Source organism: Puccinia triticina, chromosome 2A (assembly GCF_026914185.1).
Source record: "Puccinia triticina chromosome 2A, complete sequence".
Lineage (NCBI taxonomy): Eukaryota > Fungi > Basidiomycota > Pucciniomycetes > Pucciniales > Pucciniaceae > Puccinia > Puccinia triticina.
In genome coordinates, this window is record NC_070559.1 from 7079089 (window position 1) to 7102506 (window position 23418).

At 45.0% G+C, this 23418-nt stretch overlaps 4 protein-coding genes across 4 annotated transcripts; 1 reads left to right on the forward strand and 3 right to left on the reverse strand.

Annotated features, from left to right (window-relative positions):
- Nucleotides 1–4174: 4174 nt before the first annotated feature.
- On the reverse strand, nucleotides 4175–5787 carry PtA15_2A756 (uncharacterized protein; the record flags this gene model as incomplete). The annotated part of the gene is made up of 8 exons (XM_053166809.1): nucleotides 4175–4298; nucleotides 4392–4526; nucleotides 4639–4761; nucleotides 4850–5129; nucleotides 5244–5359; nucleotides 5433–5457; nucleotides 5541–5581; nucleotides 5657–5787. The coding sequence occupies 8 exons, from the start codon at nucleotides 5785–5787 to the stop codon at nucleotides 4175–4177; spliced, it is 975 nt and encodes a 324-aa protein (XP_053017994.1).
- Nucleotides 5788–6682: 895 nt separating this feature from the next.
- Nucleotides 6683–7413, reverse strand: PtA15_2A757 (uncharacterized protein; the record flags this gene model as incomplete). The annotated part of the gene is made up of 4 exons (XM_053166810.1): nucleotides 6683–6753; nucleotides 6835–6932; nucleotides 7009–7189; nucleotides 7335–7413. The coding sequence occupies 4 exons, from the start codon at nucleotides 7411–7413 to the stop codon at nucleotides 6683–6685; spliced, it is 429 nt and encodes a 142-aa protein (XP_053017995.1).
- A 1742-nt stretch (nucleotides 7414–9155) lies between these two features.
- Nucleotides 9156–11095, reverse strand: PtA15_2A758 (uncharacterized protein; the record flags this gene model as incomplete). The annotated part of the gene is made up of 8 exons (XM_053166811.1): nucleotides 9156–9298; nucleotides 9398–9687; nucleotides 9777–9840; nucleotides 9900–10310; nucleotides 10406–10425; nucleotides 10508–10729; nucleotides 10798–10807; nucleotides 10903–11095. 8 exons carry the CDS (start codon nucleotides 11093–11095, stop codon nucleotides 9156–9158), a joined length of 1353 nt encoding a protein of 450 aa, XP_053017996.1.
- A 10834-nt stretch (nucleotides 11096–21929) lies between these two features.
- PtA15_2A759 (uncharacterized protein) lies at nucleotides 21930–22954 on the forward strand (the record flags this gene model as incomplete). Its single annotated transcript, XM_053166812.1, has 6 exons — nucleotides 21930–22021; nucleotides 22113–22200; nucleotides 22267–22451; nucleotides 22604–22649; nucleotides 22721–22782; nucleotides 22852–22954. The coding sequence occupies 6 exons, from the start codon at nucleotides 21930–21932 to the stop codon at nucleotides 22952–22954; spliced, it is 576 nt and encodes a 191-aa protein (XP_053017997.1).
- Nucleotides 22955–23418: the final 464 nt, after the last annotated feature.

Sequence of the window (23418 nt, forward strand, 5' to 3'; positions counted from 1 at the left end):
ATCCAGGAACAATCTTGTAGTGGTGGTTTTCTGTCAATTCTGAGCAGTGACCACTTTTGCTCACCCCAGCGGTCAGCTATTATTACCAAAAATGGGCCAGCTATGCTAAAATTAGCACTAGCTTAGTGTAGTGTTAAATTCTTATACTACACTATGGCAATGCTATTTTGAGCAGCCATATTTGTTGGAATCAGACTCTCCCTCAAAAAAGGAGTCACTGTGAAAAAATCTTGAGAAACTGCTGCCAGTTGACATGCAATATTACAAAGGCGCCTTGGTAATATTGCATTTCAACTGGCAGCATTTTCTTGAGTTTTTTCACAGTGAGAACTACTGGTGAGTAGTACTTATGTAGTACCTTGACAGATGTATCCAAACCCCCAAAAGCTCATTCCAGAGGCCCAACCAACAGACTTCAAGTCATGAGGATTGGACAATGGGTGTTTTGAATGAATGTAGAATAATGAATATCACAAAATAAAAAGTATTTGGAAAATCAAAAAAATTATAGATTTTCTTTGGACTTACTTTGCGCACTGTGCAGTGCACAAATTTCCAAACTCTTCGCGCACTGCGGGTGAAGGAATGAAAGTTTTCAACATTGTTTTTGAAGAATCAATAGAAAGGCCTTTGATTGCCCTCTGCGCATTTTTTTAGGAGTTTTTTGAAGCTCCCTTGTATGCTGAAAACACCCTTCAAGAAACAAAACAAGTTCAGTCATTTGGGGAGCTTGAATTAAGTTTGCTGCATGCCAAAAAATCCCAATAATTATTTGAAGTGTGATAGATATATATTCAAGTGTTTCAGAACTTTTTGGCCACTTTGTGCAAGAATATGCCTTTGAAAAATTAGGAAATTTTGCATGAAATCTGTCAAAGTGCGCCAGTAAGTTGTGCTATGTCTTAATCTACCAACACCTTGTTCTTGCGCAAAGTGGCCAAAAAGTTCTGAAACACTTGAATATATATCTATCATGTTTCACATAATTACTTGGAATTTTTGGCATGCGGGAACCTTAATTCAAGCTCCCCAAATGACTGAACTTGTTTTGTTTCTTGAAGGGTGTTCTCAGCATACAAGAGAGCTTCAAAAAACTCCTAAAAAATGCGCAGAGGGCAATCAAAGGCCTTTCTATTGATTTGTCAAAAACAATCTTGAAAACTTTTATTCCTTCACCCGCAGTGCGCAATTAAGAGTTTGGAAATTCGCGCACTGCACAGTGCACAAAGAGTTTTCTGCAGTGCACAAAGTAAGTCCAATTTTATTTCATTAAATGTCAATTTTGGAAAATCTTTAATACCATTCCAAAAATATCATGAATAATCAGAATCAGTAGACTGAAATGTGATGTGAATGATAATGCATGAAAAAATGAATCCCAAAATTCATCCTAAATTTTAGTGGGCAGTGAAAACACATCAGACACTGTTTTTTTGTTGCCTGCAGCAAAAATTCACAATTTTTTTCTATTCTACAGAAAATTAAAAAAAATGATGGTGGGTGCAGATTTTCCAAGCTTGGATCTTCTGCATCCAGCTAGAACTTTCTGTTAAATCTAATATCCAACTGTATTGATCAATTCAAATTTGCACAAAACTAATTCCAACAATATTGAGAGTCCAATGGCCAAACTGCACACGCATTGGTACAACTAAGTCACCAATTCTGATAACTAGGGATTCCATTTTGTTCAAAAATTAAACCCAGAAATCATACCAGCTTGACTCAGATTCTCTGAGGAGAGGTGAAGCATCTCCAAAGCCTAAGGAGAAGCTTCAAGTCACTTCTAATGCTGGGGAAACATCCTGAGGAAGTTGAGATTTCCTTGCACTGCCAGCATAATTGGCTGGGTTGAGGTTATCCCAGTTAAACTGGGATGAACTCAACCAATTTAAACTTGGTTGATCTCAACTCATGAAATATAAATCCAAGGTGCCCCCCTTGGGTTTATATTTCATTGGATGAAATCAACCCATTTTAAATTGGTTGAGTGCATCCCAGTTAAACTGGGATGACTTGAACCCAGCCAAATATGCTGGCAGTGTTGCTCTTTTCTTATTTTTATTCAATGCAAAATAGCCCTTTGACCTTAGTGTAGCAGAAATCTAGTCTGCCTTGGGTATCCGGTATCCGTCGGCAGATACCCGTGCAAGCCGCGGCGGATACCGGGTGCGGGTGTGGGTGTTTAGTTTTGCTAGAAAAAGGGCGGGTACCCGGGTGCCCAGCGCAGGTACCCGCCTGTCTGACTGTTGCGCTAACAGTTGGACCCAATCAATGGGTCTCAGAGCATCTCCACCGCGCGGGACTATCTGAGGGACTAAATCCCCAACTCGCACGACTGCGGCACAGTTTTAGTCCTCCGCCCAAAGACTTTTTCACACCGTGGAGTCCCCAAAATAGCACCTCCAGGTTGTGAAAGGGGCTCCCCCAATTCCCCCCTGCTCCATGACCGGTCCTCGAAAGGAGACACCCCTATCGATAGCCGGTGCTGAGTCCTGACTGGACACCGTCATGCACCTCACCGGCCATCAATTGGTCCTCTCAATGGCCAATATTGCAGCCATCAATCGGTCCTCTTAATGGCCGATATTGATTTCCCTCAGTAGAAGTGCCCTCCTCTCAATCCAATACTTTGTATTGGACAAAGGAGAAAAACTCGGAACCCTCTGTCTTCTACTCGGACCGATCTAGTTGTATCGGTCGGAGAGGAAGAAGGGGATTCCTTGGGGGATTTTGATGTCCGGTACCGGCCATCAAGAGGTATGTATTGATGACCGGTACCGGCCATTGAGAGGTACATATCAATGGCCGGTACCGGCCATCCAGAGGTACTCATTGATGTCCGGTACCGACCGGACATCAATGTGTATTATGTAGTCCTCTCGATGGCAGTGGAAGCCATTGAGAGTTGAGTTCAACCTCCGTTGACCGGAGTGTTATGTAGATACTGTAGCTCGGCCGGTAACGGCCGAGAATAGTGTACGTGCATGTTGAGGTTGGGGATACATATCCGAGCTTAACTAAGCCTCTCCGAGGAGGCGCGAAGCGTCTCCGAAGGAGAGGCTTAGGACTAATGTCCCATATTTGGCCTGAGGCTGACGGGGTTTTTCAATGAAAATGTGTGATTTTGTGTTTACAACTCTCCTACAACTTGGTATCACCTCATAATCCAAATCCCAGTTGGCCATGTCTAGCCCTTGATCTCAGATGTCTTGTACATGTTTTTTCAAGTAAATTCATCAAGAACTGGCCGCTCAGCAGCCATTCTTGTAAGGGCATTTTCTGAGCAATGTGACAGACCCGCCGGGCCATTTGCAGGTCAAGTACAGACACTTTCTCACGGTTTCAGCCTTGCAAGGCCTCGCAAGCCATGCTTTTACAACAATTTTTTTTTCAAGGGATGGGGGTAGGTGTTGTGTTGAACACACCAGAATATGTAGAAAGAAAACCTGATTCTAATGATGCCAGAGGCTGTGAAGAAATCCGATGGGTATACGGTGATATGGGGGATATAAGGAATTTTTAGATGTTTGGCTGAGCAGCCTCAGGCCAAATATCGGACATTAGGCACAAGTCCCTCCCGCAAGCGGGAGGGTGCTCACGCCCCGCGAGCACAGGGAGGGACTTGTGTTAAGTTCGATACATATCGGGGTTTGTGTGCGGTGATGAGCGGAGTATCACAAGCCTATGGCTGTGTGATATGTGAGCCAGAGGGACTATGTGGGGAGCTATACGGTCCTAGATCTGGGACTGGTATAGGGCCCGGATAGGTTTTTCCTAGTTTAGGACCTCCTTTAGGGCCTCCGGTGGAGGGACTAAACTGGGTTTGGGGGACTAAATTTGGTATAGTCCCCTGACTTAGGGCCCGCGGTGGAGATGCTCTCAGGACCCAATCATTGGGTCTCAGGACTCAATCAGTGGGTCTTCAGACCCAATTCATGGGTCTCGGGACCCAATCATTGGGTGCTGAATGCGGATAATCTGCACCACTTGGTCCTAGGCCACCCTTTTTTGAAAACTCTGTGTCAACATGAAGCACCACATGTACACTTCCTTGTCAGGATGCAAATTGATAATTTTTATACGGTAAGAGCACATTTACAATTTGTTAGCATAATATGCTAGGACGCACCCGTTTTTTTTTTTTTCTTTCTCTTGAAAAAAAAAAAAAATCTTAAGCTTTGAAAGAGTTTTTAAGTTCTCTCAACTTTGTCATCACTTCAACTCTTGACGGTGAGTTGAGACCAACAGCGCCGACGACGTGGGGCTCTTCAAGTCTCATAAACGGATTGAATTTCCTGGAATATGGTTTGAATTCACAAGTCATCAGCTCATTCATTTTCATTCTCCTTAGTTTTCATAGTCAGTTTTGATGTGTAGAAGGGACAAACTTTTCGTCACCAATCGTATATTTTCCCGTCGTTATCCCCGCCGAATCTTTGGAGTCACAGGCTTGGATCAAAGCAAGGAGATGCTGATTGTGAGGCTCGATAGATTTGGCGAAGACTGCATTGGATTTAGTATATCTGCAACAAGCAGCCGTAAAGCATCAAGTCAGTTTGATTGGACAAAGAGGGGTTATCGCATTTTAATTTCCGCTTTTTGTTCAATTGAGATGGGTGACATATGTGACTTAACTCGTGTCCTACATAAGTGATCGTTTCATCAGGTAATGAACCTAATCTTTGGTTCAACGCTTGATCCATTTCCTCGGCTGTACCTTCGAAAAAGCGACCACAGCCAGCCACAAACAGAGTATCGCTATTTCGAGGCATAACCAACCAGTAAATAATTATCTTGCTTCTTGTGCTTGTCTGGAACTGTGGTCAACGAGCTAAAAGAAACTGACCCAGTGAAAACACAGCCCGGCCCACCCTGACGAGGGTCCCGGACATAATAGCAAATACTATCACCAGTATGGCACGGGGTAGCCAAGCAATTCACTTCGATCGCACCTCCATCATTGTCGCCCGCCTTCTCCCCTGAGCCTAGGTTGAAATTCGCCTTGTGTTCGGCCAAGTTTGTTAAGCCGGGAATTTTCTTACTACCTCCATAGACTTTCACTTGATCTTTGGATGTATGATTTTCTTGTAAGAATGAGATCAGTTCAAGATTACCACCTGAATGATCTGTTGGAATTTAATTGAACGATCATATTTGCAAGAAGAATGAAGTCGTGGCCTCGAATTAGTTTAGCTAAGCCTATGATTTATTCTCGTCGAGGGAGCGAGCAAGTGACAAACCTTCGTGGTGGTGAGTCGTCAGGATGGTGCCCGAAAGAGTGACATTCTCAGCTTTGGCTGCTTTGATGACTTCTTTAGGTTCGCATGGATCGACAACTGCTGCTGTGTTGGTTTTTCTGAGTGAATGATGCAGGAACCAGATTAGCAAGCGAGGGAGAAAAGACGAGGAAGATCAAGACCCCGCTCAACTCGTCGATGATCAAGTACGAGTAATCTGTTTAGGCAGATCGAATATCATGGGATAAATACTTGTCAGTAAGCACATCAACTACAAAGGAAAGATGATAGGAACTCAACTGTCTTCCCTTACTGGTACCGGAACGATTCTCATTTTGGAACTTGAAGATGTCAAGAACCACGATTTAACATTGAGTTTCATGTCTAGTGCGTAAGAAAAACACATAAGTACGCACCTAATCGATGGGCTTGAGTGAAGTGGTCTGGTATTGAGGAGATAGTAGTTTTGGTGTGAATGCCTTGACAATCCTCGACCTGCGGCTGTGAATCCGGTCCGGAAGAGTGTTGCAGTCGTAAGCCCGGCCATCGTTGGTTCACTGTCTGACCTGCTACAAACATACTTCAACCGTTCATCGAGCTATTACTACAACAACGGCCCTTCTCAGATTGTTGCAGCCCCACTAGCGATCCCGTCGGAATGTGGGGCCACCTAAAACATACAGCATTGATTTGTTACATAACTGGACTTACTGGGACCCATTATCACTCTCTCCGTGATCTCTCCTGAATTCTTCACCTTCATGAAGCACCATTGCACGTTTTGCAATCCATCGCGTAGTCGGGCCTATCCGATCTATCTATAAATCCAGACGAACGCACCACGAATATTTTTATTCCCCCTTCATAAACGTCATACTGAATGCACCACCCATCTTCAAATCGGGATGCATCAGTTTGGGCTCAATTTTGGTACTTATCCATCATGTCACATGGCATCGCTATCGGAATACACACACATCGAAATCGTTTGGTACTCGAAATGGCTGTATCACGTTCAGAAAAGAAATGCAAGCTGTTGATTTTTTAAAAAGAAAGCGTGAAGCTTAGATGGGCGGTTAACGCAAATAGCCAGACTTGTGATATGATTGATCAAAGTCCAACAAATGCAACATCGCGTGGTCAAGTGAGAGTTAGACCTTCTTTTTCTCTGAAACGTTTGCTTCATACATCAACTTTGAAACAGAGCCCGTAGGGCGTCTCCCAGCCCCGAACAGGAGAGAAATGCGACTCCCCGTGAAAATGTCGGAGGAAGGGATACATTATAGAAAATACGAAGAACTATTTATGTTTCTTTTGACCAAGAAAGAAATAAACTTTAGTGGCAGAGAACAAGTGGGCTGGCCTTCAGAAAAATATAATGAGTGAGATGGATATCTAAATGCAAGTGATGAGATATTGACACGAAGAACTGACGTATCACTCTATCTATGACCGCGGTAGAAATTTATGCCCAAGTGGTCTCGATTGAGGCGCGCACTCAGCGGAGTGTAGACTGGATCATCAGTGACATTTGTCATAGACAATCTGTCAGCAAAGCGTATACGATGAAGCATGAAGAATTTCCTTCACGCACAGTCCGGATATAGTGGCCATAGACCGTGCGGCACGACATCAAATGGATCAGTGTAGAGCTCGTGCAGTGGGGAGGATGGATTTTCGCCTTCCCTGGGTCTGCGAAACATAAAGGAGCAATCAGGCGCGTATCAGGAAAACGCTTTGGGAGAAATCCTTTTGGATAAAGACTCACATTGTCATCAGCGAGAAACAAATCTGATATCGGCCTGGGGTACGAACGCCAATCTCGTCAAATATGGCGATCCAGCAGCCTTCATTGGGCGTTGACTCCGGTGGGTCCCACCTCAGGTTTCTGGGCGGATCGAATAAGATACATTCCCAAGGTTCTTCCCTTATTCGCACGTCGCCAGCCCCTAACAGTATGAGATGTGCATACACGAGTAAATGGCTCGCATCTTCAACCCTTATAGGACTGCAAGTAGTGGAGTGTAATTGTAAAACGATGCTTAGGAGGCCGGCAACGCTCAACTTCGGTGGGTATAAATGATGGTCACTGACACTTGCCGTCCATGGCAATACCGACGAACCTCGGCAACCGGACCGGGTACGATTGGAAGGTCAACCCGCATCGGCCCATGTTGAATTTCCGGATCCGGATTCTCGCCTCCGAAGCGAGGCTGCTGGCCGATTCGTAATCGGTAACCGTGTTGATCTCGCGACCTTGAACAGTAGATTATTCCAACCAGGTTAACAAAAGTGAAGAATGAATGTGGGGCAGCTACTTCCCGATAGCAGAATTCTGGCGAGCGCGTATCCTCCAAGTCAGAAATTCACTTACATTTAAGAGTTTGGGTGACAGGGTGGAACAAACGGCTAGCCCGGGCAAAAAAGTACCCAACTTATATGGTTTTGCTATTGCCCATTGAACCATCTCTTCTCTACTACCACAGTAAGTTTCGAGGCAGTCATACCACGTTCTCCACGGTCAAAACACCTCAAGGGGAGTGTCTGTATTTTAATTGTGCCGTATTGACTACTATCAGGGTCTTTTACAGTCGGCAGAAAGAATCATCAAAGATTCAAATATCGACCGAAAGGGAATAGCCCGATGCAGAGCACCGGATACGTATTGCGAAGAGGCAAAGAGGCACTTTTCAACGCGTTCGCCGTACGTAAGATACGCGCGTTTCACATTTACAGTTCAGCGCGTTTTGTGTATGCTCATGGCTGCCTGGAAGCTTTGCCCAAATTGTTTTTTAACTTCAGCTAGCTTCAGGTGTCAGGAATGGTATCGGGTACTCAAGAAGCACTGAATTTGTATCTACTCAATCAGTCTCATCCGTAATGCGGTACAGTTGCCGCTTGCGGATGAGGCGTCCTCCTCGACCCGCTCCAGTTACCACTTACTGCGTCTGCGGCGCACATGCAATGCGCGCTAATAAACTTTATCATGGGACGGTGTCTCCAGGTGTCTCCCGAACTTGCGGGATCGGGCCGCGCCCCCGTCAAATAAGGAGGCTGGCGAGGAAATGCATGTGTGTTATCAAAATGTAAAGGAGGTTTCTATTTATTTCCTCATCTGGGCGGTTACATTGCCTGTAACGACTGCTCGGATTTAATTTTCCCTTTGTGATAGCCGGTTGTGATATTTCATTGGAATTGATGACAACAGTCATGTGATCTTGATTTGATTTCTTTTTTGTTTGGGGAATGATTTTGCATGTCCGGCTGGTAGACCTGGTTCTGATCCTGGTTCTGATTTTATTGGCTTATGGTATTCAAAATTGCATATGTCACTATTTACATAAAATCATAAAACCAATTTTGGCTGGGAGATGTCAGCGTGCATAAAACTTAGTGACATCTCCCAGCCAAAATTGCAGTTTATGATTTTATGTAAAAAAATCTTATGCAATTTTGAATACCATAGCTATATGACTTTTTTACATGCTTGATGCAAAATTTTGGGACTCAATTTGTCATTGCTCTCCATTGGGAGAAGATTGAATTTCACTAAACTTTGGAGCTAAATTTAAGGCCTTTATGAACAAAATTTTGAAGTTTTGGTAAAATACACAGCAGCAAGATTTACCAAGGAATCAGTGCAATTCATCAGGTTTTTAGAAAAATGTTCATAAACACCTTAAAGTGTCCTAAAGTTTTGTAAATTTCAATTGTGAACCACCCTATTAACTCCAATGCTAGAAGCCTGGAACTGCCAGGTTTGTTGAAAAATATTTAAGTATAAATCTACATGGCAATTATGTGTCACAGCCCAAATGCAAAAAAATTAGAAATCAAGATAGCTGCACAACAATAAAATATGGTACCTCATCAATTAGAAACTGATTGGATCCAAGTTGGATTTCTTTGGTTTCTTTATATCACTGAATCTTTAACGAGTTGGGCAACTTGTTCATTAGTATATCCAAGCTGGGCTAAAATCTCTTTGGTATGTTCACCCAGGACTGGTGGGGCAGAGCGTATTGTTAGAGGCGACTCAGATAATTTGATTGGGGTACCTGAACAGGCAAAGCACAGCAGGTCGTGAATCAACCAGTTGACGCGAATGAGCAGCACGTGTAATTGGCTCTACAGAAAGCGGGGGAAGCCACACATACCGATGAGGTGAATTTTGCCAGAGAAGGAATGTTCACAATCGATTTCTTGGATCATCTGACGGACATCAGCCTGCGGTTGTTGGAAAGCCTGTCTGATCGAATTGATTCTGGAGCACGGCAAACCTAAGTTGCCCAACTTTTCAATCCACTCAGACGCCGGTCGAGACTTGAGTCTCTCGCCGAGAATTTCGACCAGCTCTACTCGGTTCTCGACTCGCTGGGAATTCGTTCCAAAACGTGGATCGGATTTTAACTCCTCCAGCTCCAAGATATTGCATAGCTTCTCAAACCTAGTCGCGGTGTTATGGTCAGTCATCAGATGTCAACAACCGCTGTCTCTGAGCTGTCATGCTTGTTCTTAGGTACGAAAAGACTTAACTGCTTGTTGTTTGTGGTGCCAATGATCATATAAGCATCTTGAGCTTCAAACGCTTGGTAAGGAACTGCATGGGGGGTAAGACACGTGTGCTAGCAGACAGTTCCATTAGCGGAGTGTACCTACCGATCGATGGATGTGAAGTACCCCATCGTTGGGCTTCTTCGCCCGAGTTCAAAAAGCTCGAACCGACGTTAAATGACAGACTGAGCGCAGACTCAAACAGAGAGCTTTCAACCTTCTGACCCAGTCGACCGCCGTCAGGGCCTCCATCCCGGCTGTACAGGCTAGCCAAGATGCCGATCGCTGCATGTAAGCCTGTAACGATATCACAGATCGCCACTCCGGTCTTCATCGGTGGTCGATCTAGCTCACCAGTTATCGACATGAAACCGGACTCAGCGGCGGCAATCACATCATAACCAGCTGCTTTTGCTTTCGGACCTGTCGTCCCATATCCTGATATGCTCGAATAGATTATTCTGGGATTTATTTCCCGCAAGGTGTCGTATCCTAGACCAAGCTGTTCCATCTTGCCTAATTGATCGGCATTTTTTTTGATATAATTTCGAACATTTGATCAGCGTTTTCAATCGTAGCTGGCTGGGTGCTTGTTGTCCGCCTCTTTTTACCTACTATGAAGTTCTCAATCCTAGCATGTTTAATGAAACCGTTCAGCATTTTCTACGCGGATATCGAAAAGGTATCTTGACTTGGTGATTAAGCATACTCACAAGACATCACTTTGCGCAATCAGTTTTTTCAGGATCTGAACGCCGTCCGGTTTTTTGAGATTCAAAGTTAAAGACTTCTTGTTCCGATTGCAAGAGAGGAAGTAGTTTGAAAGAGTCGAGGAAGGCTTAAAGACTTGAGGGTCCTGTCTCTGTTCGTACTGAGTCTTTAGCCATCTAGTATCATCTCCTCGATCTGGCTCTTCAATCTTGATCACGTCCGCACTACATATTCTCAAGTCCAGGTCATCAACTTCAATGTGATATGAGCGGGTGGTGTTGGTTGAGCTCACCCCAAGTCCCCTGGATGTTAGTGTGAATTCACAAATCAATCAATTAATCGGGAGGATAGACGTGCAGCAGTAAAAATGATCAACATGAGCTGATAGTTTACCAACCTAATAGTTGAGCTGCCGATGGACCGGCCAGGATTCGAGAGAGATCCAAGATCTTGATACCCTTCAAAGGCGACTCGTGCGGTTGGCGCTGGCTAGGCCGTTTAGTACTGTAAGATCGTTGAAGGGAAGCTCGGGCTATCAAGACCAATCGAGATGAGCTGGTACTCGCAAGTAGGTATTGTTTTATCATCATGGTTTGCGATCCGGTGGCCGCTGGATTTGTGCCGGTTGGTTGTGGCCCTGCCGTCTGCCGACTGCTGTTTACCTGTTTTGCTGGAAATCCTAAAGGCGACGATAGAGGACGACAGCCTTTTGATCGGCTTGAACCCTCACATGAGCAGGAAATAGGGGGGTTCACGTTAGCCTGATTTTGGCTGCTGGTCACAGATGGTTTCAAATCTCATGCACGCTTCCTGCATAAACTTAAAAAAAATACTGCATAAGCATTCCCTTCAGCAAGGCCTTTACAGGGGAGGTCTTGCTGAGAACTCTATTTATTTTCTAGAATATCCTTGCATAGACCTGCATGAGCAGACATCAATTTTTAGCAAGGTTTTTAGACTGATTTCAAAATCAGGCTAACGTGAACCCCCCCCTAATATATGCATGGCGTAGCCACGTTCGGGTACACTTTGGCCATTTTATTGCACATCAAATACCTTTCACCTACAAAAGTCCTCTCAAACATTTTGCTTCAGTCTGAAAACTAAAAAGAATTATTTCAAGAATTATTTATGATCATGCTGGGATAATGGCTGGGCAATGGAAGACTTCCTGCAGGATCTACGCCCCCCGTACAGACTAAAGTTTCACAGATCTAAACCTTACTTGCTGGTGAAAAGTGATTGAGATCAAGTTCTCACCAGCCAGTAAGGTTTAACCTGGCCTGACAGATATGGCTTTTTAGCCCACGGGAAGTCATCCAATATTGCACAAAAAATGTCAGTTTGGATTCTCCTGGTTGGATTTGTGGTACAAAAGCCTGCTGCAGATCAGTGTTCCAAACAATTTAACAACTGGAGTGTCCAATTTCTCCCCCTATCTGGCTGCACTGGTCACACTCCCTCCCTGCTGCCTCCAAGTCATCCATAACCCTTACAACAAAGCTCTTACAATGTACATCTATGGTATTCAAAATTGCATAAGATTTTTTTTACATAAAATCATAAACTGCGGCCCCGTTTGGAGCCAATATAATTGCGCAATATAATCTGGAAACTTGTGACATCTGATCAAGTTTTGCAAGCCTGATAAGATCATGATGTCACATAGGATGTCATGCAAAAAAACTCATATATTGCCTGGATTATATTGGCTCCAAACAGGGCCTGCAATTTTGGCTGGGAGATGTCACTTTAAGTTTTATGCACGCTGACATCTCCCAGCCAAAATTGGCTTTATGATTTTATGTAAACAGTGACATATGCAATTTTGAATACCATAATCTTGTTTACTTCACCCACTCTTTCTCTCCAGTCATCCAATAATTCTTTTTTACTTTTCAATCATCAGTTGATTCCTTATCTGCTCTTACTGTTCCCCAGCCCCCCTGAAAGCTTTCAAACAATTCACACAGATCCGGTGGAATAGCGCTAACGCTACAATAAAATTTAGCTGAATGCTGCTATGTCAAACCACACCAACACTACGGTTAGTGTAGCTGGCCCATCTTTGTGCATATGCTATTTCTATTATATCCCACATCTTGTCCCCTCAGATGTAATAGTGGGATTCAAAGTAGAATTGCATGTGTGTGCAGGTCAAAATGCCTATTGAATTGCTCCCCACCAAAATTCAAACTGGCTCTGAGCCCCCCACTTTGGGCCTTGTGCATGGCAGTCTGTCCCAAATACCAAATCTGCATCCACAATGAGACAAGCATCAAGGTTTCAAAAGGTCTCACTGCCCTACCACCATCACACTACACCACACCACCCATATAACCCTCTCAACAATTCTGCAACAAAATGAAATAGCTTTGGCTATAAATTGACCAACCTAGGTCATCTGGAGTCAGGCCTGGGGTTTATTGGTGAATCAGCCATAAATTATGAATCTGACGCCAGCAAGAACAGGGGCTTGGAGGATGCCATTTTGAATCCCATATTAATCAAAAAACACCACTACCTGGTGTCTCTATGAGTAATTCCCCAGAGGTTCATCTGGTAATTATCTCTGAGGATAAGCCGGGGTTGGCAAGGGCAACTGGTTTGATGAGGATGATAATGGATTGGAAATAGAGAGGTCAGTGAGAGGCTTTTGTGTGTTTTCCAGGGATTGTGAGGAGTGACAGATGAACGGGGGGAGCAATGGATGAGGGTTGTTGGCACCATGGGGTGAGGCACACCAAGGTGCGCCCCCCCCCCCCCCCCCAGGCGTGCACCTTGGACCCCAGAAATCCCAAAATGGGGGTCGGCACGCACCTGACTTACCCTACTTTTTGAGAGAACGTTGCAATAGGCCTGACATGTGAATGTGACAACTTGGGGAAACTATGTGCATCCTGCTAATTTAATATTTGATTTATTTTCCGATTGCGTGCAGATAGGTGCAGATAATACATATTCTTTCCTCTTGAACTGAACCTGGAGTAAGGAGAGAACATAAATAACCCTAGTCCAGTCACCAGTGCCACTGCCAGCCCCAGCTTCACAAACAATCAACACCTTTAGACTTCAAATTCAACAATGGCACCAATCAGAAACTCCAGGTCCACTTCCACCGAAGCAATTACTCCCTCCATGAACCATGGTGGTTGTTGGAAGGGGTTTTTAATGTCTGGCTTAAAAAACAACAATTCCAGGCGACATCAGGCAAAATGTACCTACTGCCAAAAGATTTTCCCCTATGCAAAGCCTCACCTCCTCTTCTTACACATCAAAGACATATGCAAAGATATTCCACCAGATCAAAAGTCAGATTATCTTTGTGATGCTTTGTCGCAGGACCAGAGCACTTTAACATCTAATGATGACAATTGCACCAATGGTTGAATTATCTCTGTTTTGATTCCCAATAGAAACTCTAGTCAAAAACTTGATCAGTACTTCCGCCCAATGAGCAACAAAAAGACCCATCACCTTCACGAGTTGCTTTTTGAGTCCCTGATTAGTTCTAATGTTCCCTTGACATTTCTTGAAAATTCTTACTTCCAAGAATACCAGTCCAAACTGGCACGCTCTGTCTACAAAATACCACAAATATTCCAGACAATCAAAAATACTTTGCCTATGATACATGCAAAGCATGAACTATCTCTTTGAGAGAATCTTAAGGATCAGTCTCAGCTTACATTGTCTTTAGATGTCTGGACCAACAATTCTGGCAACAGCATATATGCATTGATGCTGCTCAAAGGTGCCAAACAAAAGTAGTTTCTGGATGTACTCAATCTTCACTCCAAGCGGCATACTGCAGAAACTATTTTTGCGGCTCTCAAGGAATCACTCAAGTCTAAGCAGATTGGTTTCAATAAGATCTATGCAGTGGTAACTGATTATGCCTTGGTGATGATAAAACTTTGTGTAAATTATTCTAGCTGCTTCAAAAGCTTTTCATGTTTCTAATTTGGTTTCAAATTCTGATGTCTTGCTTCAGAAAATTGTGAATGAAGAGAATCCGCATATTCTGAAGATTCACTGCACTTTACACATCTTCAATGTCATTGCCAAGCACATAGCCAGCCATCCAATCATGGAAGCCATGATAAAAGAAAATAATACCCTTGTTAATTACTTCACATCCTTGGGATTCCGGCGTAAACATCTTACTATGTGGCAAAAAACCAACGGAGTCAAGCACAATCTCCAAACTCTGTGTGGAACTTGTTGGTATTTGATGGCCAAGGTTTTCTTGGGTGTTCATACACATGAGCTTGGGTTCCAAAAATGTCTTGATTTACTTTCAGACCCTTTAGTCAATACCCCTTTGATGCCAAACACTGTCATCCAAGTCATCAAGAATTGTGATCACTTCACTGCAAACAAAATTGTTGTCAGCCTTCTGAAGCCTGTCGTGGATGCGATTGGGACCTTGGAACAAGCAGATAACAATCTTTTCAAAATCTGGAAAGAGCTTCTGATTGCCTGCAAGACCATCAGAGATGTGGATGTATACTTGCGCTTTGAGCCTTTCAAACAACACTGCCTTGACACACTTGAATCACAAACCAATATCTACCATGAAGATATCTATCTTGTTGCATTTTTCCTCCACCCTAGCTACCACTGAGTTGCAGTATCAAAGAAAAACACTCTTTCTAATGTTGGTCAAATGCTCCTCTGTCTTGCAAAGGACTGGAAGTTGACCCGAGGTGAAGCTTTGACTCTACAAGATGCAACAAATCATTATTACAACTTGCTCTCCCCTTACAGCTCAAAGACATTCAATCAGCCTTTGAATTACTGGCTTACAATTCCCTAAACACCCAATTCAAGTGCTTTGAAGAATCTAGCCATTGGCATACTGTAAGTTGTTCCCCATGCTGCCGGAGTTGAGGGGTTATTCTCCATCATGAGGGCAATCAAAACTAAATCTCAAAATCAAATGTCACCCATCACCTTGAAAATGATGGCCCAACTTATGCTTCAACTTCTCATGAACGGCAATAAATTACTAGAACCTAGAAAAAAATTAATCAAACAAACAGTACAAAAGACTCTGTACTTGAAAACATGAAGACCTGTGATGCATTTCTCACTCTGGGAGAATTAGATGAATTTGAATCCGGGTTCTTTACTGAAGAGCAAATTCAGGTATTTGCTGCACAGGACGGTGCTTTCATGGACACCATCTTTGATTTTGACGCGTGGGAAAACCCACCTCAACCGTCTGAAGAAGTGATCAACCTTGAAACCATCCAAAAAAACCTGGCCAATTGCAACTGGGACCCAAACTCTCTTTGGGTTTGAATCTCAATTCACTCCCTCATCTTTTTTTTGCTTCTTGAGCTGCCCAATGTAATTAAATTTAATGTACATGTCAACTAAATATGTGATGTGACTGAAAAATAGTTAAAACTAGGCGGCGCCAAGCTCGCCGGGGCGGCGCTAGCCAAAGGCGCCATCCTTTGGGCGCTAAACTGGCGCCCCTAGGCGCGGCCCATTTGAAAATTTGGCTTCAACAACCCTAGCTGACAGGCAGGATGAGCCAAATTGCATGGCAGGCAAGCCAGTTTTCAACTAAAATGTTAAATGCCGACTTGCAAGTGTCCCCGCCAAATTGTGTTATGCAAAGTGACCTGCATTCATGTGTGGTGTAGTGATTTATGTTGGCAAGTGTGGTAGAATTTCCAATTGGCAATAGTGCAGGCGGGAATGCACAAACAGCTGAGCTCAGGTTGCGTTTGGTGACATCAGCACTGAGGATGATGTCAGAAAAGCACAACAGGCAACCTTACGGAAAGTTGCAGGTACACAGATTAGATGATAGGCAGATTGCCAACTCTGGAGTTTGGATTGGGCAGCGGATGGGTAGGGATGGACTCTGGTGGACTAAACGCAGGGACTGATAGAAGCAGTGCATCAGCAGGTGAGCTAGGGCAGCTGAAGTGGTTTTCACCAGTGGTTGGAGCTGGGGTCGAGGCACTGGTGAGAGACTGACTGATGACAGCTAGTAGGACTGCGGAAAAAGGTTTGCTTTGCTTACCTGTTTCCGCAGCTGATTTAGATCCCAGAACCTTTCTCATTTTATGAGATTTGTTCTATTCACCTGGGCATGTAATCTCACAGCAAAAAGAGAGGAGAACCAATAGAGACTTGATTGCTCAAACTAGGCTAAGGTTAAGTAGACTAAGTACAAGGCATCAAGTTGTGGTTGTGGATAACAATGAATATGACATGGAATGAATAGAAGGTGATGGAACTCAATGGAAGAAATAGAGAGAGGAATTGGGTGACATTCAAACTACACAAACAGATCTTGTGCGCAAGAGATAACACAGTAGAGAGGAAAGTCCAACAGACCAGTCTAGGCAGGGATCAATGTCACATGGCTAGTAGAGAAAGCATACATGACCTATTCTAAAAGGTGAGCATCATGAGTAAAAGATCAGATAAGGACAGAGAGAATGAAGTGAGTCAGGAAGGGGGAACGGTGACAAGTAAGAGAGGCAGAAGGAAGTGAGGAAGAAATCCAACACACTTAAAACTCTTCTTAATACTCTAGTACATCTGTAAGTTATTTGTACAATGATGAGTTAAGATGATGGAAAAAGAAAAGAGAAGAGAAACCGTGAACCACCACCCAATCCTGCAGATCCAACACTTTCCCGCACTAGTCCGTCAGCTCCGCCCAATTTCCCGCACAACATTGTCTCAGACTCCACTCCTCTCCAACACTTGACCTCCCACACCCTCTGTCTAGCCCCCGTCAGTCAGTCTCTCACCCACGCCTCCACCCCAGCTCCACCCGCTTTGGCTGCCTTGGCTCACCTGCTGACACGCCGCTGCTATCAGTCCACGAGTTTAGTCTGCCGCAGTCCAATACTGTCTATCCGCTCCAAGTTCCTTGATCCACAATTTGTTTCCTCCAATCCGTGTATTCCGTCTGCTGAGGGACTCCTGTCCATGCTAGGCAGTGGCAGTTGTGTGAGGGGAAGGTGCTGTTGAGCTGCCCTTTGGGTTGGTGGTCCATGAGGATGCGCACAGAAAGAGATTGAGGATAACTTTGTGGCTGGGGGTGGTTTTGAGATGTTCGCCGGGGGCTTGGATCCTTGGCGGTGGTTGTTTTGTTGTTGATAAAGGGGGAGGGAGGTGATCTCAAGGAAGGGAAGGAAAGGATCTAGGAACTCGGGATGAAGGAAGATTGGCAAGCTGAGCTCTGATGATTTTGATCAATAAACCCTTTGATGGTCCGTATTCTGGGGATCAGAATGCCATGCCGCTCCCTTCCTCCAAGCTCCACAAGCTTGGACTCCGGGAGGCGACCTGTCACATGTATTCCATCATATCCTCCGCGGGCTACACCCCGGACGCACTTTTAAAGTTTTCCTTTGGGTGACCTTTGAAGGGAGCGGTTACATTCGAAAAACAATTGAAGTGCCCTTGCTCAAGTAGCTTTTGAAAGTCATCCAAAGATTTTCCCAATTTTTGGGAAAAACTTTGGATGAATTTTGAAAGCATGAATTTATCCGGAAAAAACCCTCCCAACTAGCGGGTTTCACTAGATCATCTCTTTGGAGTTCAACTCCGATTGCCCTTTGAAAGGCCTTCGGTGGAGAAACCAGCTCCATCAAATGTCTTTCAAAGGGCATTTGGAGGATATTCAAGTGTCATCCTCAGGGTTCCCCACCCAAGGATATTCGAATGATTTTCAAAAATCAATCAAAGCTGACCCATTGAGTTCTCTGGTCCCAACATTTTGCAATGTACATTGCAGTGGGCCGCAGTCCGCAGCAGCTGCCTTTTTTTTCCGACTTCAATCGGAAACAGACTCCCAACACCTCTTTCCCACCTGTTCCTTGCTGAAGATGCTCCTCCCACCATCTCCTCCCTCCCTCTCAAAACACATTCCTGATTGGCCGAGTCCGCTGGGACCGTGATTGAAGTCTTCCTACAAGTTTGTCCAAAGTCCAATAGTGGGCCCTAACTAGGCAAGAAGCTCCCAACCCTTGCCCTAATGATAGTCTGAGCAATATGTGCGTAGGTACGCAGATAAGTTTCTGGTTTTGCAGCTTGGCTTCATAGCTGCCATCCCAAATCAGCTTGATTGAGGCCTGGGCCCGAGATCCAAAGAGTAAATCATTATCAGCTCCCTATATCTTGATCTCTCACATCCTTTCTCTCTTCTCTCCCCTCCTCTCTCCCTAGTCTACACTACCAGATACACGATTCATTTATTATATTAAAGCTTCCCTAGCATGCTTTGAAAAGTGTTTTTTATGATTATTGCTTAAATAGATTAAATACAAAAAATATGTATGTACCAATCCGAGTAACAACTGGTAAAATGCGCTGGTCTGGATGGGTCCCAAATGTGTGGGGGTGAGCCGGGCTGAGGAGCATTTGAGAAAGCAAGTGGGCCCAGAAGGTCCCACTTGATCAATAATATTCAAATGATATCCAATATTTTTTTTTGAATATTATTTGAATTTGGCACTCAAAGGACATTTAAAGTCATTTGACTTCCAATGTCCTTTGAGATTCCTTGGTATTTTTTCCAACTGGACTCTGAAGTCTAGTTTGGAGAGAACTCTAAGGGGATATCCACTTTGAGTTAACTCCAAAATGGATTCAAAGGACTCGGGGATTTGACTTTGGAGTCCCTTTGAAAGGCCAGTTTGACCCAACCAATACGTCTGCACCTTGCAGGCGGGAACTTCAAAGGATCTCCGGAGTCAATCTGGAGCTCCTTCAAATTTTTGCATCCGGGGTGTACAAGTACACGCGCGGACACACACACAACAGACAAGAGAAGCAGGAAAAGAGAACACAACACAAAGAAATAAGGAAACACAGAAAGAGAAGAGCCAGAGAAAAGAAAGGAAAATATGAAAGAAGAGACAGGAACACTCAAAACAATCAGGGAACCACCAACAAAACAGAGAATAAACCCACAGCACATGCTGACACTGTGTTAAGACCAAGAAAAATGAAAGGAGTATAGAAAGAGGTGGAAGGAGAAGGAAGAATCTTAAAGGAGGCGGAGTTTTTGAGAGTGAGAAGAAATGGGGGAAATGAGGCATTCTTGAAGTCTTGAGGATCTTGAGGTCTTGGGGGGGGGGGTGAGTGTTGATCTTGAGTCTTGCTGAGAATCCTGCTGATCTTGCGGAGGGCAGAGATGATGCTCCTGAATAGCTGACCACAAGACAGACCACCACACCATGTACAGCTTTCTGTAAGCTTTTGTAGAGTGCTTTTCTGACATCATCCTCAGTGTTTATTTCACCGGTGCACACTCTGCGCTCAGCTGCTCTGCGCTATTGCCGAGTGGACATTCTACCACACCTGCCAATATAAATCACCACACTGTCCCACAGGGACACTCCAAAGGAGGGATTTAGCTATGTCAACCCTGCAGGAGTCAAGAATTAGCTGTTGTGGTGGGGAATTTTGTAAATTCAATCTCACAGTAGGGTGTCTGAAGCATTTTAGCACTAGTTTTCATTTCTGGGATAGCCCAAGCTGCACCCATTGTTCTACATATCTTTCACATCCTCAACCTCCATTGTTGACCTGCAACCAGAGCTGTAACATCACTTATTTCAGATTCTGTGCAGTGAAAAATGAGTACAGGATGGAGTGGAACACGCAGCAGTCACAAAATGGGAACTCAAGGAGCACCCAAGGCCCTAAATTTTAGAGAAAAAAATGAACAGACTTTCCCTGACCTTGTACATATTTTGCTGCCCCAAAAAATAATTACCCAATTGAAAATGGTGCAGCCAGAGAGGATTGAAGGATGACATTTTTCTAATTCTCTGCCCATGGGCTTGATATAGAGCACAAGTCCCTCCTTTGAAGGGCCCCTGTTGGGACAGGGTCCCCCCTCCAATATAGAGGGACCAGCTAGTTAATTTAGGGTCTGACCAGTCTATAGGTGTGTTGTAGGCTGAGGTAGCCTTAGGCACCACATGCAAAAACAAGTCATGTCTGCAGGACAGGTTACACTCTCCTGTCAGCACCACATGATATGGAGGACCTATAATTTCACAGGTCTCCTTTTCATGCAGACAACATGTAAGTATCATATGTGGGGTACATGTCACATACGCAGTGACTGTGCAGAGGGGTTCACAGACCTGTCACTCTCATGACACAACCTATCATGTAATCCTGACAGTTCATGGCACATGTCTGTCATGATTTGCAACATGGCTGCACAACCTGTAGTGCAGTCATGAACTGTTTTTGCACGCAGTGAGGACTTGAACCATGGGCTTCAATGGTGGTGTGTAGCTCTTTTTATACCAAAAAAGCAACATCAAGGACTCAGGAGGGTCAACTTGTTGAAATTATTCACTTTCAGGCTCAGAAATGGGTTGTGGTGATGCTTCATTTTGGCCTGAACTGGAACAGGCTTGAATGCCATTTTTGAGATTAATCGCCAGGTTCACAGGTTTTGACCTTAGGGATCAGCTTTCCGACACCTTTCACAGCTTCTGTCTCAGCAGCCACACGCGCGTTTTGGCGTTTAACTTTCTGACCAATCACCATTCAGGATTCAGAAACCGCCCTGACAACCAACCAGAAGTATGCGCATATTGTGCGCGCCGACTGGATCCGGTAAATCCATAGTAGCCTTTGTGACCGAAGGAATCTGATACGCGGGTCCCGGGCCGAACTGATTGGTCAGCAGTGGTCAGCAGTCACAGTCGCCAGGTGCCGGATCGAAGCAGACATGCTGAGGCAGATCTGAAGACAAGGAGTCTCATTGAGGAGGATCTGAATGAGCTCTGGGAGGCTCTGGGGGTGCCTGGCTGCAGACCGGGGAGTGATCAGGGGCTCTGTTGAGGCATGGCCCGACTTGAGCAAGCAGGAGGCTCAGAAGCCGCCCTGCCTGCTGCAGTGGCGAAGTGCACAACTGAGGGGACAACAGGACTCGGTAAAAAACTCGCGGAGCAGAGCCGCAACAGCAACTGGAGCCGGAGCTGAAGCGGTTGCAAGGCTCTTGGTTTTGCAGCAACCAACCCAACACAAAGATTCGCTCCAGCTCAGCATAGCCCGCCCCCCTTCAGCGAGAGCCCACATCGACTTAAAAACCCTTCCCTCTTCCTCTCCTCTCCCTCCCCGCCCCATCTCTGCTTCCTCCCAGTCCTCCTTTTATTCCGTTCATCCACCCAACCTCATCCTAAAAAACCGTTTGTTACCTGTCCTAACCAACAAATGGCCCGAACTAAGGTCAGTCTCTTTTCCTCTCATCGCTTCCTTACTCGGCCCATCCAGTCGTTTCTTCGCTACCCTCCATCCCGGGAGACCTCCTCTCCTCGTCTGCTCCCGTTACCACTCTTCTTTCCTTTTCCATCCTCTCCTTCGTCCCACTTCATGTCCCATGTCCCCTCATCATGTACTGCACCCTGTGTACCTGAGATGTCAGCAATCGCATTCCGAGAAGCGCTTCAGCCGTCGTCTCGCTCCTCCTCGGAATCGCTCACGTACACCCCGACTACATCTCCCTTCATGTCTGCTTTTCCCCGCTACTACTCTTCTGGAGGACCCAGCCCCGCTCTCGTCACAACTAATAGTACACTACACACCTTCCACTAATCACAGTCTACACCCTGAGCGATTTGCACAGCACCCGTCCGCCTGTCGCTTACTTCTGTCTCAGCACACTCACCACCCCTCCCCACCATACCAAGTCAGCTTCATACATATACTTACATATCCTTGTCCCTCTCCTTTCGTTCATCACCCCTCACCACAGCAAACTGCCCGTAAATCCACCGGAGGTAAAGCTCCTCGTAAGCAACTCGCTGCCAAGGCCGCCCGTAAGTCGGCGCCCGCTACTGGCGGTGTCAAGAAGCCTCACCGATACAAACCCGGTACCGTCGCTCTTCGTGAAATCCGAAGATACCAGAAGTCGACCGAGCTCCTCATTCGTAAACTCCCGTATGTCATTCTTCACCCTACACATCCCTCTTGCCTCCACTACTCATCTGCAACTGAACTGACCATCAACTCGCGTATCCTTTCCTGCCGTCACCCCGCAAACCGCCACTCTCCCCACTCTCTGCTCTTCGTCGTTCGGTTGCTTCACACAGATTCCAACGTCTCGTTCGAGAAATTGCTCAGGATTTCAAGACTGATGTATGTCTTTCCCTGTGCACTATTCATCCCACTTGGTCATTTGACTTATCTCCGTGTCTTTCCCTTGTCAGCTCCGATTCCAGTCTTCCGCAATTGGGGCGTTACAGGAATCCGCTGAGGCCTACCTTGTATCGTAAGCATGTATTGCTTCATTACCCGATTATCTTCCAATCTGACTTGTCATTTACCCTCATGCGAACAGCTTGTTCGAAGACACCAACTTGGCTGCCATTCATGCTAAGCGTGTGACTATCCAACCCAAGGATATCCAACTTGCTCGTCGCCTCCGCGGTGAACGATCATGATTTCTTGCTCCTATCTCCTTTTCCCTCTCATAACGGTTTCCAATCCCCTGTGGATCACTGTACTAGCCTTTTTTTTTTTGAGTGTAATTTCGCCATGAGTATTGCACACTATTAAACCCCAGTTTCGGACTAGGTAGATTCAACAGAGAGGAGGTAGGCAGTTAACAGTCAGAGGTAGTCAATACCAGAGAGATACGGGGCAACCAACACTGTCTAACCAGAGGGAAATAAGAGGAAAGGACAAGGAATTTCTAAAAATTAATCCAGGAACTTGATGCGATTGGTTTCACAATGAATGTAAAAACAATGCCATGTGCCTTTGGAAGGTGTAGGAGTAGACGTCGCTTGTTTGAGACCTTCAGTCTCTTTGATGTGGCTTTCCAGATGAGGTCCTGTTGGGGGTGTCGGTACTTGGGGCAAAAGTCAAAAAGATGGATGTTTCCCGGCCAGCGGGGCAGGTAGGG